General features: G+C 49.0%; 1 protein-coding gene across 8 annotated transcripts in view; it reads right to left on the minus strand.

Moving 5' to 3' along the window:
• The window catches only part of FAM219B (family with sequence similarity 219 member B), a 79,219-nt gene that overhangs the window by 45,668 nt on the left and 15,333 nt on the right, over positions 1 to 18,218 (minus strand). For 4 of the 8 annotated variants that reach the window (XM_063926390.1, XM_063926389.1, XM_063926384.1 and 1 more), the window contains exons 3-4: positions 4,871 to 4,951; positions 4,714 to 4,791 (exon numbers count right to left, since the gene is read on the minus strand). In XM_063926390.1, coding sequence (XP_063782460.1) covers positions 4,714 to 4,791; positions 4,871 to 4,951 — 159 coding nt within the window. Of the gene's footprint in view, positions 1 to 4,713; positions 4,792 to 4,870; positions 4,956 to 18,218 lie in introns of all 8 variants that reach the window. The other 4 variants (XM_063926386.1, XM_063926385.1, XM_063926387.1 and 1 more) reach the window with 1 other exon arrangement.

An 18,218-nucleotide genomic window follows, 5' to 3' on the forward strand; every position in this document is an offset into this window, starting at 1 on the left:
TCAGTGCCGTGGAGAGACCAAACGGCAACGTCTGGAATTGGTAATAACAATCCTGTACCACAAATCTGAGGTACTCCTGATGAGGTGGATAAATGGGGACATGAAGGTAAGCATCCTTTATGTCCAGATACAGCATAAAATCCCCCCCCTCCCAGGCTTGCGATGACCGCTCTGAGCGATTCCATCTTGAACTTGAACCTTTTCAGGTATATGTTCAGGGATTTTAAATTCAATATGGGTCTGACTGGAACCGTCCGGTTTCGGTACCACAAACATGGTCGAATAGTAACCCCTTCCCTGTTGAAGGAGGGGAACCTTTACCACCACCTGCTGAAGATACAATTTGTGAATTGCAGCTAACACTATTTCCCTCTCTAAGGGGGAAGCTGGCAGGGCCGATTTGAGGTAACGGTGAGGGGGCATCTCTTCGAATTCCAGCTTGTATCCCTGAGACACAATCTCTATAGCCCAGGGATCCACCTGGGAGTGAACCCACTTGTGGCTGAAATTTCGGAGACGCGCCCCCACCGGGCCTAGCTCCGCCTGTGGAGCCCCAGCGTCATGCGGTGGATTTAGTGGAAGCCGGGGAGGACTTCTGTTCCTGGGATCTAGCTGTATTGGGCAGCTTCTTTCCTCTACCCCTGCCTCTGGCAAGAAAGGACGCACCTCTGACTTTATTGCCTTTTTGTGATCAAAAGGACTGCATTTGGTAATACGGTGCTTTCTTAGGTTGTGAGGGAACATATGGCAAAAAATTTGACTTTCCAGCCGTAGCTGTGGAGACCATGTCCGAGAGACCCTCCCCAAACAACTCCTCACCCTTGTAAGGTAAAACCTCCATGTGCCTTTTTGAGTCGGCATCTCCTGTCCATTGCAGAGTCCACAGGACCCTTCTGGCAGAAATCGACATTGCATTTATTCTAGAGCCCAGTAGGCTAATGTCTCTTTGAGCATCTCTCATATAAAGGACAGCGTCTTTTATATGCCCCAGGGTCAGTAATATAGTATCCTTGTCCAAGGTATCAAGTTCCTCAGATAAGGTATCTGTCCATGCTGCTACAGCACTACACATCCAGGCTGACGCAATCGCTGGCCTTAGTAAGGTACCTGAATGTGTATAAACGGACTTCAGGATACCCTCCTGCTTTCTATCGGCAGCATCTTTTAGGGTGGCCGTATCCTGTGACGGCAGGGCCACCCTCTTGGACAAGCGTGTTAAAGCTTTGTCTACCCTAGGGGGGGCATTCCCAGCGTAACCTGTCCGTTGGCTGTAAAGGATACGCCATAAGCATCCGTTTGGAAATCTGCAGTTTTCTATCTGGAGATTCCCAAGCCTTTTCACATAACTCATTTAACTCATGTGAAGGGGGAAAGGTCACCTCTTGCCTTTTTTCCCCATACATATAAACCCTCTTGTCAGGGACTGGGGGTTTCTTCTGTGATGTGCAACACATCTTTCATTGCTATAATCATGTAACGGATGGCTTTAGCCATTTTAGGCTGTAACTTTGCATCATCGCCATCGACACTGGAGTCAGAATCCGTGTCGATATCTGTGTCAACAATTTGGGATAGTGGGCGCTTCTGAGACCCTGACGGCCTCTGCGACATAGGATCAGGCATGGGCTGAGACCCCGGCTGTCCCAAGGCTTCAGCTTTATCCAACCTTTTATGCAAGGAAGTAACATCATCATTTAAAACCTTCCACATATCCATCCAATCGGGTGTCGGCGGCGACCCCACATTCATTTGCTCCCGCTCTGTTTCCACATAGCCTTCCTCGTCAAACATGCCGACACAAGCGTACCGACACACCACACACACAGGGGATGCTCTATTTGAAGACAGTTCCCCCACAAGGCCTTTTGGAGAGACAGAGAGAGAGAGTATGCCAGCACACACCCCAGCGCTATATCTCCCAGGAATCACACAGTAACTTAAGGTGCATACACACGGAGCGATATAACTGAGCGATTTTGACTATATAGTCAAAATCGCTCAGAAAGTTAGTGCAGATCGCTCCGTGTGTACACAGGCAGCGATAGCGATGCGCGTCCCCGCCAGGTCGCTATCGCTGGGAAAAATAGTCAGTGCAGGCAAGTCAATTTTGGCTATGTCGCTGGGAAAGTTAGTTAAAATCGCTAGAGGCCAGCGATTTTTCCCAGCGATAGCGATGTTGGCGGTGGTGCGGGCGGCGGCGGGTGGTGGCGGCGGTGCGGGCGGCGGCGGGTGGCAGTGTGGGCGGCGGCGGGTTGCGGTGGCGGTGTGGGCGGCGGCGGGTTGAGGCGGTGGTGCGGGCGGCGGCGGTGCGGGCGGGGGAAATTTACCTTTATCTTGCAGAGTTTGGCAGCGGAGCGGTACCAGTTTCAAAAATGGCGCCTCAGCGTCATTTTTGAAATTCAAGATGGCCGCCGCGAGCCAATCACGGCTCGCCGCGTCATCGCCCCGCCCCCTCCCGCTGACTTATATAAGTCAGCGCGAGGCAGCGGCTTTCAGTCCGACGGCGGAGGAGGAGCGTAGAAGAGCTCCTGAAGACGCCGTGAAAGTCCTGGATGGGCGGCGGCTATGCAAAAGAGCTTAGCAGCCGCCGCCCACCAGGTGAAGACGCCGGAGCAAGACCCCAGAAGCCCTGGGGAGGTGGCGCCCCCCCAGGTGAAGACGCCGGAAGCCCTGGGAAGGCGGCGGCCATGCAAAAGAGCTTAAAGGCCGCCGCCCCCAGGTGAAGACCCAGTTTAATAAAGGATTTTTAAAAGAATGTGTTGTGTTTTCTTTTTATATTTTCTTTACAGGTGGACTACAGGTGCCAGCGGGCCCTTTATGTCCGGGCATGCTGGCACTTGTGGTTCTCCAAGTGCCAACATGCTGGGGCAGGCTTGCTGGGACCTGTAGGCCTCCTGTAAAGAACAATATTACTATTGAAAGGCTATCAGCCTCCCATCCACCGGGCCACGGATGGGGGGGGGGGACAGCCTCGGGCTTCACCCCTGGCCCTTGGGTGGCTGGAGGGGGGGACTCCTTGATTTAAGGGGTCCTCACTCCTCCAGTGTACCCCGGCCAGGGGTGACTAGTTGGGGGGGTAATGGCACGGCCGCAGGGACCAATATAAAAGTGTCCCCCGGCTGTGGCATTATCTCCCTGGCTAGTGGAGCCCGGTGCTGGTTTGGAAAATACAGGGGACCCCTATGTCTTTTGTCCCCCGTATTTTTTAAACCAGGACCGGACGCAGAGCCCGGTGCTGGTTGTCTAAATATGGGGGAACCCTACTCATTTTTTCCTCTGTATTTTAACAACCAGGACTGGCTCAAAGAGCCCGAGGCTGGTTTTACATAGGAGGGGGGACCCCACGCAAAATTTTTTTTTAACTTTCAGCTATTTAAATACCAGCCACCCTGTAAAATCGTCCTATATATGACACTCATCCCCTTATTTAAATGAGATAGTCAAAATCTCCCATAGCCAAAATCTCCCATAGCCAAAATCTCTTGCATAGTTAGACAAAATCTCTGGTAAAGTTAGTCAAAATTTCCTACTGCCAGTTCAAGGGAAAAGTTAGTCAAAATCTCTCATAGCCAAAATCTCTCCGTGTGTATGCACCTTTAGTGTTAACCCAGTAGCTGCTGTACATACTGTTTTTGCGCCAAATTTATGTGCCCCCCCCTCTCTTTTTACCCTCTTCTACCGTGATTCTGCAGGGGAGAGCCTGGGGAGCTTCCTCTCAGCGGAGCTGTGGAGAGAAAATGGCGCTGGCGAGTGCTGAGGAAGAGGCGGCGGGCTTCTGTCCCGCGTTTCTGTGTAAAAATATGGCGGGGGCCCATGCATATATACAGTGCCCAACTGTATATATGCCCACTTTTGCCAAGAGGTTCTCTAATTGCTGCCCAGGGCACCCCCCCCCTGTGCCCTGCACCCTACAGTGACCGGAGTATGTGGGTTTAGTGTGGGAGCAATGGCGCACAGCTGCAGTGCTGTGCGCTACCTCATATGAAGACTGGAGTCTTCTGCCGCCGATTTCGAAGTCTTCTTGCTTCTGTCACCGGCTTCTGTCTTCCGGCTCTGCGAAGGGGACGGCTGCGCGGCTCCGGGATCGGACGACCAAGGGTGCGATCCTGTGTACGATCCCTCTGGAGCTAATGGTGTCCAGTAGCCTAAGAAGCAGGACCTATCTTCAGTGAGTAGGGCTGCTTCTCTCCCCTCAGTCCCACGTAGCAGAGAGTGTTGCCAGCAGATCTCTCTGAAAATAAAAAAAAACCTAACAAAATACTTTTTTTAGCAAGCTCAGGAGAGCTCACTAAGTAGCACCCAGCTCGTCCGGGCACAGATTAAAACTAAGGTCTGGAGGAGGGACAGAGGGAGGAGCCAGAGCACACCAGTATCCAAATTCTTTCTTAAAGTGCCCTGTCTCCTGCGGAGCCCGTCTATTCCCCATGGTCCTTACGGAGTCCCCAGCATCCACTAGGACGTTAGAGAAAGTGGTTTACTTGCACTTCCCCTAAGAGCTATCCAAACGAACTGATCTTTCCCACGCAAAAAAAAAAAGCTTGTGATCAACTGATCATAAATCACTATTCCTAAGAATGTTAGTACTGCACCTGTAATCTTTATCTTTCTGTTAAGTTAAACTTTCACATTAAACACTTGCCGTCGTACTTTAGGTTAACTTTGAAGCAGTTGTTTAGAAATAAGGCCATTCATAAATACAAGAAATTGCATCACCTGTCTGAATCCAGGGAAACCAGCGTTTCATCAGATGCCTGACTGAGGGCTGCATATCCTTTGTTAAACTTTACTGACCTGCAAGGAGAAAAAAAGGTAAACTTATTGGACTCAGAAATTATAAATCTGTTTTATACTAATGCTTGTTTAACCATACCTTTTAGATGAAGCTTTCCCTTTACCTGTTGCTCCCAGCATGCCTTTCTTTCTAAGTGCTGCCCGTGCCAAGTCCCGCTGCCTTTCTGAAAGAAAAAGTAGACTATTACTACATGCCTACAAGAGTACTGCCAGTAATGATCTCTCAGTCCAATATACCCTGAAGTCTGATCTGTTTTGTCTCAATCCTCTTACATTTATAGATGAGCTATATGCCCAAAGGCTGTGAACGTGCCATGCCAGTATAGCCTGTTTCTATAACCTGTCCCATAAAATCACAGCCAGAGAAAAGCTAAAAACACAAAATAACAGGTTGTTAAATGAAATGGGTGTTGTAGTTAGGGACTGGAAACCTCTTACACACCAGCCCATGTTTCAAACCGTATGTAGATTGCCCCAATATACAAGCATTCAATCCAGGGAAGACAATCAATGTGTAACACAACCTGGGTGTGGGAAAAGAGACAGGTTTTCAATTGTTTTTATCTTTGGTTTAAAAAAAGAAAAACCACCATACATAGAGGGGGAAGGGGGCGCTAATATGTTTGTATTTAGCTTTAAACTTTTGAAAGTATACCTTAATATCTAAATGACCACTAAAAACCATAAGTTTCCAGCAGCTCTGCTAAGTAGCGTTACACATAGTTTAAAGTACCACCCACATCTTTAGGGCACTGTCCTAATGGGATCTGACACAGGTGAATAAGCTGAATCAGCACATCACCACAGGCTTTGTCCATGTGTAGTAATCAACCAAGTTCTACAAACCAAATCCACCCCCACCCGTCAGCCAGCCTGTATAGTCAGAGAATCTCACTCTACCCTATCTATCATGGTAACCTACTGCAGATAATCTGCCATAACTAGTTAGGCATAAACACTCAAGTAACTTCTAGTAGTATTTAACTCAGTTCACTGCTACACAGTCTGTCTTTTATTAACCCTGGCCTTACTAGTGTCAATAACATCCTTGCATAAACTGTGGAAGCCATGTACAGGGTGCAGCCATCAAGGGAGTGGCTTTCTGACCACCTGCTGCCTAGACATTTGGATTGCGAGAACACACAGTTATAGACGTTTCACTGTTTTTGCATGTCACTTAGAAATACACATTCCATTAAAAAGACTGCCTATGTTCACAGTTGAAGTGTGTGTGGTGGTGGTGGTGGTGGTGGTGGTGGCATAGCATTTTTTGGTAACAATATTTTCACCAACCGGAGAGATATAGATATACAGTAATTATATATATTTATTATATATCTCAAAAAAATAAAGGGAACACTAAAATAACACATCCTAGATCTGAATGAATGAATTATTATTAAATACTTTGTTCTTTACATAGTTGAATGTGCTGACAACAAAATCACACAAAAATTATCAATGGAAATCAAATTTATTAACCCATGGAGGTCTGGATTTGGAGTCACCCTCAATATTAAAGTGGAAAAACACACTACAGGCTGATCCAACTTTGATGTAATGTCCTTAAAACAAGTCAAAATGAGGCTCAGTAGTGTGTGTGGCCTCCACGTGCCTGTATGACCTCCCTACAACGCGTGGGCATGTATATATATATATATATATATATATATATATATATATATTTATATTGACCACTGCATGATTACTTTATTTTCTCTAGATGTATATAATTTTGTAAATACCGTATATCAGGTATGATAGATATCCTGAAGCTGTTATAGCTGCAAAAGGGGGACCAATTCCATATTAAAATAAGATTTTAAACCTACCGGTAAATCTATTTCTCCTAGTCCGTAGAGGATGCTGGGGACTCCGTAAGGACCATGGGGTATAGACGGGCTCCGCAGGAGATAGGGCACCTAAAAAGAACTTTGACTATGGGTGTGCACTGGCTCCTCCCTCTATGCCCCTCCTCCAGACCTCAGTTAGAGAACTGTGCCCAGAGGAGATGGACAATACAAGGCAGGATTTAGCAATCCAAGGGCAAGATTCATACCAGCCCACACCAATCATACCATGTAACCTGGAACATACATAACCAGTTAACAGTATGAACAGACGACAGTAACGGTCCAAGACCTATTCCAACTGTAACAGAACCCTTATGTAAGCAACAACTATATACAAGTCTTGCAGAGTTTCCACACTGGGACGGGCGCCCAGTATCCTCTACGGACTACGAGAAATAGATTTACTGGTAGGTTTAAAATCTTATTTTCTCTTACGTCCTAGAGGATGCTGGGGACTCAGTAAGGACCATGGGGTTTATACCAAAGCATCCAATCGGGCGGTAGAGTGTGTATGACTCTGCAGCACCGACTGAGCAAACGCTAGGTCCTCATCAGCCAGGGTATCAAACTTGTAGAATTTAGCAAAAGTGTTTGACCCCGACCAAGTTGCCGCTCGGCAAAGATGTAATGCCGAGACGCCTCGGGCAGCCGCCCAAGAAAAGCCCACCTTCCTAGTGGAATGGGCTTTAACCGAATTTGGTACCGGCAATCCAGCAGTAAAATGAGCCTGCTGAATCGTATTCCAGATCCAGCGAGCAATAGTCTGCTTCGAAGCAGGTGCGCCAATCTTATTAGCAGCATACAGGACAAACAGAGCCTCTGTTTTCCTGATTTTAGCCGTTCTGGCTACATAAATCTTTAAGGCCCTGACTACATCCAGGTATCTGGAATCCTCCAGGTCACTTGTAGCCACAGGCACCACAATAGGTTGATTCATATGGAATGAAGAAACCACTTTAAGCAAAAATTGCGGACGTGACCTCAATTCAGCTCGATCCACATGAAAAATCAAAGTAGGGGCTTTTGTGTGACAAAGCCGCCAATTCAGACACTCGTCTTGCTGATGCCAAGGCCAACAGCATGACCACCTTCCAGGTAAGAAATTTCAACTCAACCTTGGTAAGCGGTTCAAACCAGTGTGATTTTAAGAACTGCAACACCACGTTCAAGTCCCATGGTGCCACTGGAGGCACAAAAGGGGGCTGGATGTGCAGCACTCCCTTTACAAACGTCTGGACTTCTGGAAGAGAAGCCAATTCCTTCTGAAAGAAAAATCGAGAGGGCCGAAATCTGTACCTTAACAGAGCCTAATTTCAGGCCCATATCCACTCCTGTCTGTAGGAAGTGGAGAAAACGACCCAGATGAAAATCTTCCGTAGGCGCATTCTTGGACTCACACCAAGACACATACTTTCGCCAGATACGGTGATAATGTTTTACCGTCGCCTCCTTCCTAGCCTTTATTAAAGTAGGGATGACCTCTTACGGAATCCCCTTTTTCGCTAGGATTCGGCGTTCAACCGCCATGCCGTCAAACGTAACCGCGGTAAGTCTTGAAATACACAGGGACCCTGTTGCAACCGGTCTTCCCTGAGAGGAAGAGGCCTGTGAGCATCTCTTGTAGATCAGAGTACCAGGCCATTCGAGGCCAGTCTGGGACAACGAGTATCGTCTGTACTCTTCTTCGTCTTATGATCCTCAACACTTTTGTGATGAGAGGAAGAGGAGGAAACACGTAGACCGATTTGAACACCCACGGTGTTACCAGAGCGTCTACTGCTACTGCCTGAGGGTCCCGAGACCTGGCACAATACCTCCGAAGCTTTTTGTTGAGGCGTGACGCCATCATGTCTATTTGAGGAGTTCCCCAAAGACGCGTTACGTCTGCAAAGACTTCTTGATGAAGTCCCCACTCTCCTGGATGGAGATAGTGTCTGCTGAGGAAGTCTGCTTCCCAGTTGTCCACTCCCGGAATGAAGACAGCCGACAGAGCGCTTACATGATTTTCCGCCCAGCGAAGGATCCTTGTGGCTTCCACCATCGCGACTCTGCTTCGTGTCCCGCCTTGGCGGTTCACATGAGCCACTGCTGTGACATTGTCTTTTTGAATCAGAACCGGTAGGTTTCGAAGCAAACTCTCCGCTTATCGAAGGCAGTTGTAAATGGCCCTGAGTTCCAACACATTGATGTGTAGACAGGACTCCTGGTCTGACCAAAGACCCTGAAATTTTTTTCCCTGTGTGACCGCTCCCCATCCTCGGAGGCTCGCGTCCGTGGTAACCAGGATCCAATCCTGAATTCTGAACCTGCGACCCTCCAGGAGGTGAGCACTATGCAACCACCACAGGAGGGACACTCTAGCCCCTGGGGACAAAGTTATTTTCCGATGTAAGTGCAGATGGGACCCGGACCACTTGTCCAGAAGGTTCCATTGAAAAGTCCTTGCATGGAACCTTCCGAAGGGAATGGCCTCGTAGGCCGCCACCATTTTTCCCAGAACTCGAGTGCATTGGTGAACTGACACCCTTTTCGGTTTTAGCAGGTCTCTGACCATGTTCTGGATGTCATGGGCTCTCTCTATTGGGAGGAAGACCTTCATTTGTTCCGTATCCAGTATCATACCTAGGAACGGTAGTCGAGTTGTCGGAATCAACTGTGACTTAGGTAGATTTAGAATCCAACCGTGTTGCTGGAGCACTCCCAGAGAGAGCGCCACACTGCTCAGCAATTTCTCCCTTGATCTCGCTTTTATCAGGAGATCGTCCAAGTATGGGATAATTGTGACTCCATGCTTGCGCAGGACCACCATCATTTCCGCCATTATCTTGATGAAAATCCTCGGGGCCGTGGAGATTCCAAACGGCAACGTCTGAAATTGGTCATGACAATCCTGTACAGCGAATCTCAGGTATTCCTGATGGGGGGCATATATGGGGACATGAAGGTACGCGTCTTTTATGTCCAGAGACACCATAAACTCCCCTTCCTCCATGTTGGCTATTATCGCTCTGAGAGATTCCATTTTGAATTTGAATCTTTTTATGTACAGGTTTAGGGATTTCAGATTCAAAATAGGTCTGACCGAACCGTCCAGTTTCGGGACCACAAATAGGGTTGAGTAGTAACCACTTTTCCCTGCTGGTGCAGGGGAACCTTGATTATCACTAGCTGTATACACAGCGTCTGAATTGCAGCTAACACTATATCCCTTTCCGATGTGGAAGCTGGTAGGGCCGATTTGAAAAATCGGTGCGGGGGCACCTCCTCGAATTCCAATTTGTAACCCTGGGAAACTATTTCCAACACCCAGGGATTCAGGTCTGAACTGACCCAGGCCTGACTGAAAAGGCGAAGACGTGCCCCCACCGATGCGGACTCCCTCAGGGGAGCCCCAGCCTCATGCTGTGGGTTTTGGAGCAGCCGGGGAGGACTTATGTTCCTGGGCACCTGCCGAAGCAGGTGCTCGTTTGCCTCTGCCCTTACCTCTGGCGAGGAAAGAGGATCCCCGACCTCTTCTGGACTTGTGCGACCGAAAGGACTGCATCTGATAGGGTGTTACTTTCTTTTGCTGTTGGGGAATATATGGTAAAAAAAATATAAGAATTTACTTACCGATAATTCTATTTCTCGTAGTCCGTAGTGGATGCTGGGGACTCCGTAAGGACCATGGGGAATAGCGGCTCCGCAGGAGACTGGGCACAAAAGTAAAGCTTTAGAACTACCTGGTGTGCACTGGCTCCTCCCCCTATGACCCTCCTCCAAGCCTCAGTTAGGATACTGTGCCCGGACGAGCGTACACAATAAGGAAGGATTTTGAATCCCGGGTAAGACTCATACCAGCCACACCAATCACACCGTATAACTCGTGATCTAAACCCAGTTAACAGCATGATAACAGAGGAGCCTCTAGAAAAGATGGCTCACTACAGCAATAACCCGATTTTTTGGTAACAATAACTATGTACCAGTATTGCAGACAATCCGCACTTGGGATGGGCGCCCAGCATCCACTACGGACTACGAGAAATAGAATTATCGGTAAGTAAATTCTTATTTTCTCTAACGTCCTAAGTGGATGCTGGGGACTCCGTAAGGACCATGGGGATTATACCAAAGCTCCCAAACGGGCGGGAGAGTGCGGATGACTCTGCAGCACCAAATGAGAGAACTCCAGGTCCTCCTCAGCCAGGGTATCAATTTTGTAGAATTTTACAAACGTATTTGCTCCTGACCAAGTAGCTGCTCGGCAAAGTTGTAAAGCCGAGACCCCTCGGGCAGCCGCCCAAGATGAGCCCACCTTCCTTGTGGAGTGGGCATTTACAGATTTTTGGCTGTGGCAGGCCTGCCACAGAATGTGCAAGCTGAATTGTACTACAAATCCAACGAGCAATAGTCTGCTTAGAAGCAGGAGCACCCAGCTTGTTGGGTGCATACAGGATAAACAGCGAGTCAGATTTTCTGACTCCAGCCGTCCTGGAAACATATTTTCAGGGCCCTGACAACGTCTAGCAACTTGGAGTCCTCCAAGTCCCTAGTAGCCGCAGGCACCACAATAGGTTGGTTCAGGTGAAACGCTGAAACCACCTTAGGGAGAAACTGAGGACGAGTCCTCAATTCCGCCCTGTCCGAATGGAAAATCAGATAAGGGCTTTTACAGGATAAAGCCGCCAATTCTGACACGCGCCTGGCCCAGGCCAGGGCCAACAGCATGACCACTTTCCATGTGAGATATTTTAACTCCACAGATTTAAGTGGTTCAAACCAATGTGACTTTTGGAACCCAAAAACTACATTGAGATCCCAAGGTGCCACTGGAGGCACAAAAGGAGGCTGTATATGCAGTACCCCTTTTACAAACGTCTGAACTTCAGGGACTGAAGCTAGTTCTTTTTGGAAGAAAATTGACAGGGCCGAAATTTGAACCTTAATGGACCCCAATTTCAGGCCCATAGACACTCCTGTTTGCAGGAAATGTAGGAATCGACCCAGTTGAATTTCCTCCGTCGGGCCTTACTGGCCTCGCACCACGCAACATATTTTCGCCAAATGCGGTGATAATGTTTTGCGGTTACATCCTTCCTGGCTTTGATCAGGATAGGGATGACTTCATCCGGAATGCCTTTTTTCCTTCAGGATCCGGCGTTCAACCGCCATGCCGTCAAACGCAGCCGCGGTAAGTCTTGGAACAGACAGGGTCCTTGCTGGAGCAGGTCCCTTCTTAGAGGTAGAGGCCACGGATCCTCCGTGAGCATCTCTTGAAGTTCCGGTTACCAAGTCCTTCTTGGCCAATCCGGAGCCACGAATATAGTGCTTACTCCTCTCCATCTTATCAATCTCAGTACCTTGGGTATGAGAGGCAGAGGAGGGAACACATACACTGACTGGTACACCCACGGTGTTACCAGAGCGTCTACAGCTATTGCCTGAGGGTCCCTTGACCTGGCGCAATACCTGTCGAGTTTTTCCCAACGGTTTATAATCATGTGGAAGACTTCTGGGTGAAGTCTCCACTCTCCCGGGTGGAGGTCGTGTCTGCTGAGGAAGTCTGCTTCCCAGTTGTCCACTCCCGGAATGAATACTGCTGACAGTGCTATCACATGATTTTCCGCCCAGCGAAGAATCCTTGCAGCTTCTGCCATTGCCCTCCTGCTTCTTGTGCCACCCTGTCTGTTTACGTGGGTGACTGCCGTGATGTTGTCCGACTGGATCAACACCGGCTGACCTTGAAGCAGAGGTCTTGCTAAGCTTAGAGCATTGTAAATGGCCCTTAGCTTCAGGATATTTATGTGAAGTGATGTCTCCAGGCTTGACCATAAGCCCTGGAAATTCCTTCCCTGTGTGACTGCTCCCCAGCCTCGCAGGCTGGCATCCGTGGTCACCAGGACCCAGTCCTGAATGCCGAATCTGCGGCCCTCTAGAAGATGAGCACTCTGCAACCACCACAGGAGGGACACCCTTGTCCTTGGTGACAGGGTTATCCGCTGATGCATCTGAAGATGCGACCCGGACCATTTGTCCAGCAGGTCCCACTGGAAAGTTCTTGCGTGGAATCTGCCGAATGGGATTGCTTCGTAGGAAGCCACCATTTTACCCAGAACCCTTGTGCATTGATGCACTGAGAGTTGGCTCGGTTTTAGGAGGTTCCTGACTAGCTCGGATAACTCCCTGGCTTTCTCCTCCGGGAGAAACACCTTTTTCTGGACTGTGTCCAGGATCATCCCTAGGAACAGAAGACGAGTCGTCGGAACCAGCTGCGATTTTGGAATATTGAGAATCCAATCGTGCTGCCGCAACACTACCTGAGATAGTGCTACACCGACCTCCAACTGTTCCCTAGATCTTACCCTTATCAGGGAATCGTCCAAGTAAGGGATAACTAAAATTCCCTTCCTTCGAAGGAATATCATCATTTCGGCCATTACCTTGGTAAAGACCCGGGGTGCCGTGGACCATCCATACGGCAGCGTCTGAACTGATAGTGACAGTTCTGTACCATAAACCTGAGGTACCCTTGGTGAGAAGGGTAAATTGGGACATGAAGGTAAGCATCCTTGATGTCCCGAGACATCATGTATTCCCCTTCTTCCAGGTTCGCAATCACTGCTCTGAGTGACTCAATCTTGAATTTGAACCTCTGTATGTAAGTGTTCAAAGATTTTAGATTTAGAATCGGTCTCACCGAGCTGTCCGGCTTCGGTACCACAACAGTGTGGAATAATACCCCGTTCCCTGTTGCAGGAGGGGTACCTTGATTATCACCTGCTGGGAATACAGCTTGTGAATGGCTTCCAAAACTGTCTCCCTGTCAGAAGGAGACATCGGTAAAGCCGACTTTAGGAAACGGCGAGGGGGAGACGTCTCGAATTCCAATTTGTACCCCTGAGATATCACCTGAAGGATCCAGGGGTCTACTTGCGAGTGAGCCCACTGCGCGCTGAAATTCATTGAGACGGGCCCCCCACCGTGCCTGATTCTGCTTGTAAAGCCCCAGCGTCATACTGAGGGCTTGGCAGAGGCGGGAGAGGGTTTCTGTTCCTGGGAACTGGCTGATTTCTGCAGCCTTTTTCCTCTCCCTCTGTCACGGGGCAGAAATGAGGAACCTTTTGCCCGCTTGTCCACGAAAAGACTGCGCCTGATAATACGGCGTCTTCTCATGTTGAGAGGCGACCTGGGGTACAAACGTGGATTTCCCAGCTGTTGCCGTGGCCACCAGGTCTGAAAGACCGACCCCAAATAACTCCTCCCCTTAATAAGGCAATACTTCCAAATGCCGTTTGGAATCCGCATCACCTGACCACTGTCGTGTCCATAACCCTCTACTGGTAGAAATGGACAATGCACTTAGACTTGATGCCAGTCGGCAAATATTCCGCTGTGCATCACGCATATATAGAAATGCATCTTTCAAAAGCTCTATAGGCAATAATATACTGTCCCTATCTAGGGTATCAATATTTTCAGTCAGGGAATCCGACCACGCCAACCCAGCACTGCACATCCAGGCTGAGGCGATTGCTGGTCGCAGTATAACACCAGTATGTGTGTAAATACATTTTAGGGTACCCTCCTGCTTTCTATCAGCAGGATCCTTAAGGGCGGCCATCTCAGGAGAGGGTAGAGCCCTTGTTCTTACAAGCGTGTGAGCGCTTTATCCACCCTAGGGGGTGTTTCCCAACGCACCCTAACCTCTGGCGGGAAAGGATATAATGCCAATAACATTTTAGAAATTATCAGTTATCGGGGGAAACCCACGCATCATCACACACCTCATTTAATTTCTCAGATTCAGGAAAACTACAGGTAGTTTTTCCTCACCGAACATAATACCCCTTTTTGGTGGTACTCGTATTATCAGAAATGTGTAAAACATTTTTCATTGCCTCAATCATGTAACGTGTGGCCCTACTGGAAGTCACATTTGTCTCTTCACCGTCGACACTGGAGTCAGTATCCGTGTCGGCGTCTAGATCTGCCATCTGAGGTAACGGGCGCTTTAGAGCCCCTGACGGCCTATGAGACGTCTGGACAGGCACAAGCTGAGTAGCCGGCTGTCTCATGTCAACCACTGTCTTTTATACAGAGCTGACACTGTCACGTAATTCCTTCCAACAGTTCATCCACTCAGGTGTCGACCCCCTAGGGGGTGACATCACTATTACAGGCAATCTGCTCCGTCTCCACATCATTTTTCTCCTCATACATGTCGACACAAACGTACCGACATACAGCACACACACAGGGAATGCTCTGATAGAGGACAGGACCCCACTAGCCCTTTGGGGAGACAGAGGGAGAGTTTGCCAGCACACACCAGAGCGCTATATATATATATATATACAGGGATAACCTTATATAAGTGTTTTTCCCCTTATAGCTGCTGTATTGTTAATACTGCGCCTAATTAGTGCCCCCCTCTTTTTTAACCCTTTCTGTAGTGTAGTGACTGCAGGGGAGAGCCAGGGGAGCTTCCCTCCAACTGAGCTGTGAGGGAAAATGGCGCCAGTGTGCCGAGGAGATAGGCTCCGCCCCTTTTTCGCGGACTTTTCTCCTGCTTTTTTATGGATTCTGGCAGGGGTTAAAATTCATCCATATAGCCCTGAGGGCTATATGTGATGTATTTTCGCCAGCCAAGGTGTTTTTATTGCTGCTCAGGGCGCCCCCCCCTAGCGCCCTGCACCCTCAGTGACCGAAGTGTGAAGTGTGCTGAGGAGCAATGGCGCACAGCTGCAGTGCTGTGCGCTACCTTGGTGAAGACAGGACGTCTTCTGCCGCCGATTTTCCGGACCTCTTCTGTCTTCTGGCTCTGTAAGGGGGCCGGCGGCGCGGCTGTGGGACCCATCCATGGCTGGGCCTGTGATCGTCCCTCTGGAGCTAATGTACAGTAGCCTAAGAAGCCCAATCCACTCTGCACGCAGGCGAGTTCGCTTCTTCTCCCCTTAGTCCCTCGATGCAGTGAGCCTGTTGCCAGCAGGTCTCACTGAAAATAAAAAACCTAAAACTAAACTTTTCACTAAGCAGCTCAGGAGAGCCACCTAGTGTGCACCCTTCTCGTTCGGCACAAAAATCTAACTGAGGCTTGGAGGAGGGTCATAGGGGGAGGAGCCAGTGCACACCAGGTAGTTCTAAAGCTTTACTTTTGTGCAAAGTCTCCTGCGGAGCCGCTATTCCCCATGGTCCTTACGGAGTCCCCAGCATCCACTTAGGACGTTAGAGAAATTAGATTTACCTGCTGTAGCTGTGGAAACCAGGTCCGGCAGCCCATCCCCAAACAATACATCACCCTTATAGGGTAGTACTTCCATGTGTTTTTTGGAATCCGCATCACCCGTCCATTGGCGAGTTTATAAGGATCTTCTCGCTGAGATAGACATGGCATTGGCCCTAGAAGCTAGCAATCCAATGTCCCTTTGAGCATCCCTCATAAATAAGACTGCGTCTTTTATATGGGCTAGAGTTAAGAATATAGTATCCTTATCCATATTATCAAATTGATCTGTCAGCTCATCTGTCCAAGCTGCAATTGCGCTACACACCCATGCCGACGCAATTGTCGGCCTTAGCACAGCACCTGTATGAGAATAAATACACTTTAAGGTAGTTTCTTGCCTGCGATCTGCAGGGTCCTTAAGGGCCGCTGTGTCAGGAGACGGTAGCGCCACTTTCTTGGACAGGCGCGTCAGGGCCTTGTCCACAGTGGGGGGTGATTCCCAAATCTCCCTGTCCTGCTTAGGGAAGGGGTATGCCATATAAATTCTTTTGGGGATCTGCGGTCTCTTTTCCGGAGTCTCCCAAGCTTTTCCAAAGAATTCATTTAATTCATGAGATGTGGGAAAGTTAATAATCCGTTTCTTTTCCTTAAACATGTGTACCCGTGTGTCGGGGACAGAGGGTTCATCCTCAATATGCAACACATCCCTTATTGCCACAATCATACACTGAATGGTTTTAGTCACCCTAGGGTGCAATTTTACTTCGTCGTAGTCGACACTGGAATCAGAATCCGTGTCGGTAGTAGTGTCTTGTGTTAAGGGACGCTTTTGAGACCCCGATGGGCCCTGTGAGTCGGTCCAATCCGAGGATTGACCCCCTGATGTCCCCCCTAATTCAGCCTTATCAAGCCTTTTATGTAAAGATGCCACACTTGCATTCAACATATGCCACATGTCCATCCAATCCGGAGTCGGCATAACCGACGGGGACACACCACTCATTTGCTCCACCTCCTCCTTGGAGAAGCCTTCCGCCTCAGACATGTCGACACGCACGTACCGACACCCCACACACACAGGGATTAACCTATAAGGGGACAAAACCCCAACCAGGCACTAAGGAGAGACAGAGAGAGAGAGTGAGTGAGTATGCCAGCACACACCAGCGCTTAAAAACACTGGAAAAAATATGACCAGATAGCGCTTTTCTATATTATATATATATTATACCAATTCCCACTCACTGCGTCGCTCATGTGCCCCCCTCCTCTTTTTTCCAGCCTGTGAAGTTCGGCAGGGGAGAGACCAGGGAGCCAGGGTTTACCTCATGCAGCTTCTGTGGAGAAAATGGCGCTGGTTAGTGCCGAGGATCAAGCCCCGCCCACCCGACTGCGGGCTTCGGTCCCAGTGATTTTTTAATAAAATGGCGGGGGATCATAGATTTACTGCCTTCGCAGTCTAATCCAACTGTATTTGTGCCAAAATGTGAGGTTTATTGCTGCCCAGGGCGCCCCCCCTGCGCCCTGCACCCTTCAGTGCTGCTCTGTGTGTGTGTGACTGAGAGCAATGGCGCGCAGCTTACCGCTGCGCGCCATACCTCATGAAGATTTGATGTCTACTGCCGCCTAAGATGTCTTCTGCCTTCTCTATCCGGCTTCTATCTTCGGTCCCAGTGATTTTTCAATTAAAATGGCGGGGGGATCATAGATTTACTGCCTCCGCAACCTAATCAGTCTGCATGTGCCCAAATGTGAGGTTTATTGCTGCCCAGGGCCCCCCGCCCTGCACCCTTCAGTGCTGCTGTGTGTGTGTTTGACTGGGAGCAATGGCGCGCAGTGAAGATCTGATGTCTTCTGCCGCCTAAGATGTCTTCTATCTTCGGCATCTGTGAGGAGGACGGCGGCGCGGCTCCGGGACGAACCCCAGGTGAGACCTGTGTTCCGACTCCCTCTGGAGCTAATGGTGTCCAGCAGCCTTAGAAGCAGTGCCCAACTTGACAAGCCAGCTCTGCTTCTCTCTCCTCGGTCCCACGATGCAGGGAGCCTGTTGCCAACAGGACTCCCTGAAAATAAAAAACCTAACAAAATTCTTCTTCAACAGAAAACTCTGGAGAGCTCTCTGCAGTACACCCATTCTCCTCTGGGCACAAGATCTAACTGAGGTCTGGAGGAGGGGCATAGAGGGAGGAGCCAGTGCACACCCATAGTCTAAGTTCTTTTTAGGTGCCCTATCTCCTGCGGAGCCCGTCTATACCCCATGGTCCTTACGGAGTCCCCAGCATCCTCTAGGACGTAAGAGAAATTATTATAAAATAAATATATATATATATATATATATATATATATAAACCACAATAACGGCACAC

Source organism: Pseudophryne corroboree, chromosome 6, assembly GCF_028390025.1.
Source record: "Pseudophryne corroboree isolate aPseCor3 chromosome 6, aPseCor3.hap2, whole genome shotgun sequence".
Taxonomy (NCBI): Eukaryota; Metazoa; Chordata; class Amphibia; order Anura; family Myobatrachidae; genus Pseudophryne; species Pseudophryne corroboree.